Genomic DNA, 5,370 nt, shown 5'->3' on the forward strand with positions numbered 1-5,370 from the left:
CATATGAGCATTTTTGTGGCTGTACATTGAGGATTTTAGTAGTGCGCAGCCAAAGGTGAAATGGTATATGTGCAGATTTGCATGATGTTGCCTGAACATAAGGTAGTAGAGTGTATGTGTGGGAAGTCATACACATTCACCCAAAAGAGCATTTGTGAGGTCCGGTGCTGATGTTGAAGGAGAACATGACTCACAATTGATGTTCCAATTCATCCCAAAGGTGTTCAGTACGGTCAGGGCTCGGTGAAGGCCATTCGAGTTCCTCCACACCAAACTGGTCAAGCCATGTCTTTTATGGAGCTGGATTTGTACACAGGGACACAAGTCATACTGGAGCAGAAAATGGCCTTGGAAAAGCACAATTTTCTAAATTGTCTGCATATGCTGTAGCACGTTACCCTTCACAGCAAAAAATAAATAGCTGTGTGTCTCAAAATACAATAAAGATCATACAACAAAAATTAAAAACCTTGGTCCCAGCTTTTGGGAGGCACTGATGACCACCATAAGGATCACCATACCTCCCCGCTACTTCCTGGAATAGCTCAGCACATAAAATCGCACAATAATGCTCCCCAGCCCAATACAGAAGTGCGTTCTCGTGGATTTTTGAGGCAACTGGAAGGCGCAGTAATGTCACCAAGTCTCCTGGAAGCCAGGGCTGAGGTTTTATCCTCTTCTCTTTTTTTTTTTTTTTTCTTTTTTTTTTTACTATTTATATTAAAGTTCTTCTTTTCTTGCTCTTCGTTTTGTTTGGGCTGCAGGGTGCTGACAGGAAAGCAGACCTTCCATTTGCAATGCGCTTTACCATTGGTGTTAGTAGCCTTCCATTAGACTATCTCATGGAGAACCCATTAACGAACCGGAAATTCTGATTTATTGCTTTTTGTGTGGGAGGTGAAAGTCTTCAGCTCATGCGCCTCCTTTAGAATGAAGGTGTAAGTGACACGGTTCTGTGAGGGCTTCCAGCCCACTACCATGCAGTCAAGTTTTTTTTAAATGTTGGACAGCTTCTACAAGTGAAAGCATGATAGTCTTCATTACATGTAACTTTTATCTTAAGCCCTCATTCACACCTGAACGTTTTATAGCGCGTTCTACGCTCGACGAACGCTCTACAAAACGCTCAAACATCTAAATCCCATTGTATTCAATGGGTCTGGTTCACACCTTGGCGTATTTCAGCCCGTCCCTAACGCGCTACAAAACGGCCCACGCCTGAAAAGGTACATGTAATACTTTGGGCCGTTTTTGTTGCGCGTTTCCATTGGGATACAGCCAAGTAGCCCTCAGAAACGCGCGATTCGTGGTAAAACAGATGCGCATATACAATACGCCTAGGTGTGAACCAGGGCTTAATTTATTGATGGGTTCAAGAGGGATGTAGCAAAATCTACATATAAGCACACAAACAATACATTCCATCCTCTGGAACTCCTTACCCCAACTTGTCTGTCTATATCCCACATTGACTGCCTTTAGGCGATCCCTAAAGACTCATCTCTTCAGGGAAGTCTATCCCACCTCAACCTAACCGCTCAACCATCACGTTCTCAAACAATTCATCCCCACGCAGCTCCCTCCTCATGTACCACTGGCCCCTCCCTTTTAGATTGTAAGCCCTCAGGGGCAGGGCCCTCGTTACCGTCTTGTCTGTCTTGTAATGACTTCCCTATATTGTAAAGCGCTGTGCAAACTGTTGGCGCTATATAAATACTATGTAATAATAATAATACAAACCCCAGTGACACTCCTTTCTCCTTTTTGTTTTCCAGATGTGCCCCCGGCCGAGCAGGAAAAGTTGTTTGTCCAAAAGCTGCGGCAGTGTTGCGTCTTATTCGACTTTGTATCAGACCCCTTAAGCGATCTGAAATGGAAGGAAGTAAAGAGGGCGGCTCTGAGCGAGATGGTAGAATACATCACGCACAACCGCAATGTCATCACGGAACCCATCTACCCGGAGGTGGTTCATGTGGTGAGTCCAGACATTCCTCTGCTTTTGGCTGTGCTCACTCACTGTTTTCAGATTTGATGTGAAGTGGCGGGATGCGGTCTCTCTAGACTTTTCCTGCCCTCATTACATCAGTTTTTAGGTACATCAAGAAGTCCTTCCCCTAGCTGACTGCTCCTCAGCGAGTCACTGCCTGTTCTAGTGTGAGTCAAGTGTCAAGACAAATCTACTTTTCATGAGCCACCTGTACATCCCTGTGATAGGATGCGGCTACATGCTGACCTGAACTTGTGCGTCAGTGCTGGTCTGGGTGAACGCATTTGGACGCAGACAGTCATGGATGTTGAGCAGGGTCAGGTCACTGTGCAGCTGCATCCTGTCCATAGGGATGTTGGGGTGGCTGCATGCTATTACAGGCGGCACCTGTCCCTCCCTGGACCTGGTCTCTGCAGGGGCATGCACACCCATGTGAATAAGGCCAAAAACTGTGCTCTGTAGCAGGGCTCCTTGGACCGATCCAATTCCACACTTCCGGGTATGTTGAAGAGTGTATTCCCCACTGACCACTGTGTTTTCTCATGGAGAGCCCTATGTAATTGTTGTGTCCTGGAGGAACCACAGCAGCCATTGGGGGAGAGCAACTCTTTGACCAGCCAGAGTAATCGCATAATTTTCCGGGAGAACTGCTACACAGTGAAGTTTTAGTAAATGGGCCGATGGCCAGGTATGTAGAATACCCCTTTCATCAGAGGTCAGCGCATATTTTTTTTAATATTTTTTACCCCCCTGACCGGGTTTTTTGTTTTGGAGAAAACACAGGAAAGGGTTAGAATGTCAGTAATTTTGTAATGATCAGAAGATAAGTGGATAAGTGCACTTTAAAACAAAATGCACTTCTCCTTTTTGCCCCCCACCCCATCCCAGCATCCACAGATTTATACTTCTCAAGATCCAGCAGGTACGGTTCTGCTATTGTTTTCATAAGGGGCCACAATGCTCCCTCTGCTGGACGCAGCTGCACATTACAGCCCCATAGACATCTATGTGGTCATCATATGGCATTTTTGGGAGAGGTTCATATAGATTCTTTTTTTTAACATGAAAAACTCATCCGCCATTAATATAACGCTTAACAATGACATTTGTGCACCCCTCCAGCTCTGTGGGACGGCTTAGATTGTGGTCAGGTTTCATCTCTTAACTGTCTGCATTTAGGGCCCATTCACACTACATCCAGATCATCACCAGCCCAGATTGTTTCCGGACCCAAAATACATCCCAATGTATCCCTATGCTATTTCTGGCCTCTGTTCACACCAGTGCAGTCCATTCCAGACCAGAAAAATACTGCATGTCTCATTTTGTCTGGTCTGGAACGCATTGGAAACGCATACAAACGCACTCGAAAGCCCATTTTAATCTTAAAGAAAAAAAAATGCTCTGAAACACAGCAAAATCGCAGTAACGCGGCAAAACGCAATCACTGCGTTCCAGATCTGGTCCGGAAAATGGTGTGAACCTGCCCCTAAGTCGGCTCTTTTTGTTTAGTTTGCAGTGAACATGTTTCGGACATTACCACCATCCTCCAACCCCACCGGAGCCGAGTTTGACCCAGAGGAAGATGAACCGACGTTAGAAGCAGCATGGCCACATCTACAGGTATGCACTTTATCTGTTTTTCTTTTAACCGTTCAAGCTGCACCCTTCAGGCTGTTTTTATATCTAAACTTGTTTTTATTACTGGCTATTGAGCCCGCATAGAAGTTACCAACAATTTGCGTCACGCTTTTGAGTGCCTTGGCTTTTATATGGTCCTTGAACTTTTCAAATGGATGCATCAGGCTTAAAGCCTAAATAAAGCTACAGATATGGCATCAGAAGGACTAAATATGACTTCGCAGTCCAATAGGCATCAGAGTTAGACCAAGGACATTCAGTAATCGGCACTCGGTAACAGAACTGGTCAGACACACCCCCTTCTCTACAATACAAGTCTCTGTAAGGAAGCTTTGCTGGGACGGCATGAAGCAGTATGTAAAAATCATGTCCCTGAACCAACTTGAGCCTGTTGGATCCTGGCATTGTCATCATGGAATATGCCATCAGGGAAGAAAAAGAATCCATTGATGGGAAAAACCTGGCCATTCAGTATATTCAACTGACCTCATTGTATGGGGACATAACATTGCTGAACCTAGACTGGACAACTGAAGCAACCCCAGATCATAACGCAACCCGAAATCCAGGTGGTGACTTATTTTGGGCCAGGCAGTGTACACAGCCCAGCTTTTTCCTAGCAGTAGCAGCAGTTGCTTCCTTCAGTTGAGTGATGTTTTGCAGGTCGAACCTTTACTTTGCCTCACATTCGGATTTTCTTTTTCAGCTTGTATATGAATTTTTCCTGCGATTTTTGGAGTCTCCGGATTTTCAACCCAACGTAGCGAAGAAATATATTGATCAGAAGTTTGTTCTTCAGGTACCTTTTTCTTAGTAATGTTTTCTTCTTTGTGCTTGCCGGTGGTGCTTGCGTTGAAACAGTGTTGTAATCCTGCTTGTTGCCTCTTCCCCGTCTTAGTTGTTGGAGCTCTTCGACAGTGAAGACCCCAGAGAGAGAGATTTCCTGAAAACGACTCTGCACCGAATCTACGGCAAATTTTTAGGCCTTCGAGCTTACATAAGGAAACAAATCAATAATATATTTTATAGGTACGTGCGCAGCTTGAGTCTTGGATTTCTCTGACGGTGGATCCTGTGCTCTGTATTTATACCCAATTCTGTGTATGGGATGCACAATATGTATATATCATTCTGTGTATGGGACGCACAATATGTATATATCATTCTGTGTATGGGACGCACAATATGTATATATCATTCTGTGTATGGGACGCACAATATGTATATATCATTCTGTGTATGGGACGCACAATATGTATATATCATTCTGTGTATGGGACGCACAATATGTATATATCATTCTGTGTATGGGACGCACAATATGTATATATCATTCTGTGTATGGGATGCACAATATTTAGACACAAATCTTTGGATGGGTTATTGACCTATTGGGAATTTTTGATAATTTTGGGAATATACCTTCATAAAGAATCTGTAAAATAGGAAAATACGCATGCTTGTCAGGGCATTTGTAGTGATTTGTCTGCTATGTAATGTATCTTCACATAGAGTGCACTGATCAGCTTTAAGGGAATGTATGGCATGTTGTATGTCCTTGCTTCCTAATTCCAGTCGTCTCTGCTCATCAGAGAGCGGTGAAAATGGAGTGCTGGTAAGTCATTTTTGCTGAACCACTATGCTCCGCATAACCTGTGCAGAGATTAGAGCTGTGGGAGGAGCCCAGCAGGTCCCCACCCACTACAGGCTGCCTGCAGAAAACTACAAGGGGGGGTGGGGGG

The 5,370-nt window shown here is 44.4% G+C and overlaps 1 protein-coding gene across 4 annotated transcripts in view; it reads left to right on the top strand.

Annotated features, from left to right (window-relative positions):
- PPP2R5C (protein phosphatase 2 regulatory subunit B'gamma) overlaps positions 1–5,370 on the top strand; it is a 92,132-nt gene that overhangs the window by 61,081 nt on the left and 25,681 nt on the right. For all 4 annotated transcript variants that reach the window (XM_018558442.1, XM_018558441.1, XM_018558443.1 and 1 more), the window contains 4 exons: positions 1,776–1,975; positions 3,500–3,610; positions 4,335–4,427; positions 4,527–4,657. In XM_018558442.1, the coding sequence (XP_018413944.1) occupies positions 1,776–1,975; positions 3,500–3,610; positions 4,335–4,427; positions 4,527–4,657 (535 nt within the window). The remainder of the gene's footprint in view (positions 1–1,775; positions 1,976–3,499; positions 3,611–4,334; positions 4,428–4,526; positions 4,658–5,370) is intronic.

This window comes from Nanorana parkeri, unplaced genomic scaffold, assembly GCF_000935625.1.
Source record: "Nanorana parkeri isolate BGI_ZX_2015 unplaced genomic scaffold, ASM93562v1 scaffold339, whole genome shotgun sequence".
Taxonomy (NCBI): Eukaryota; Metazoa; Chordata; class Amphibia; order Anura; family Dicroglossidae; genus Nanorana; species Nanorana parkeri.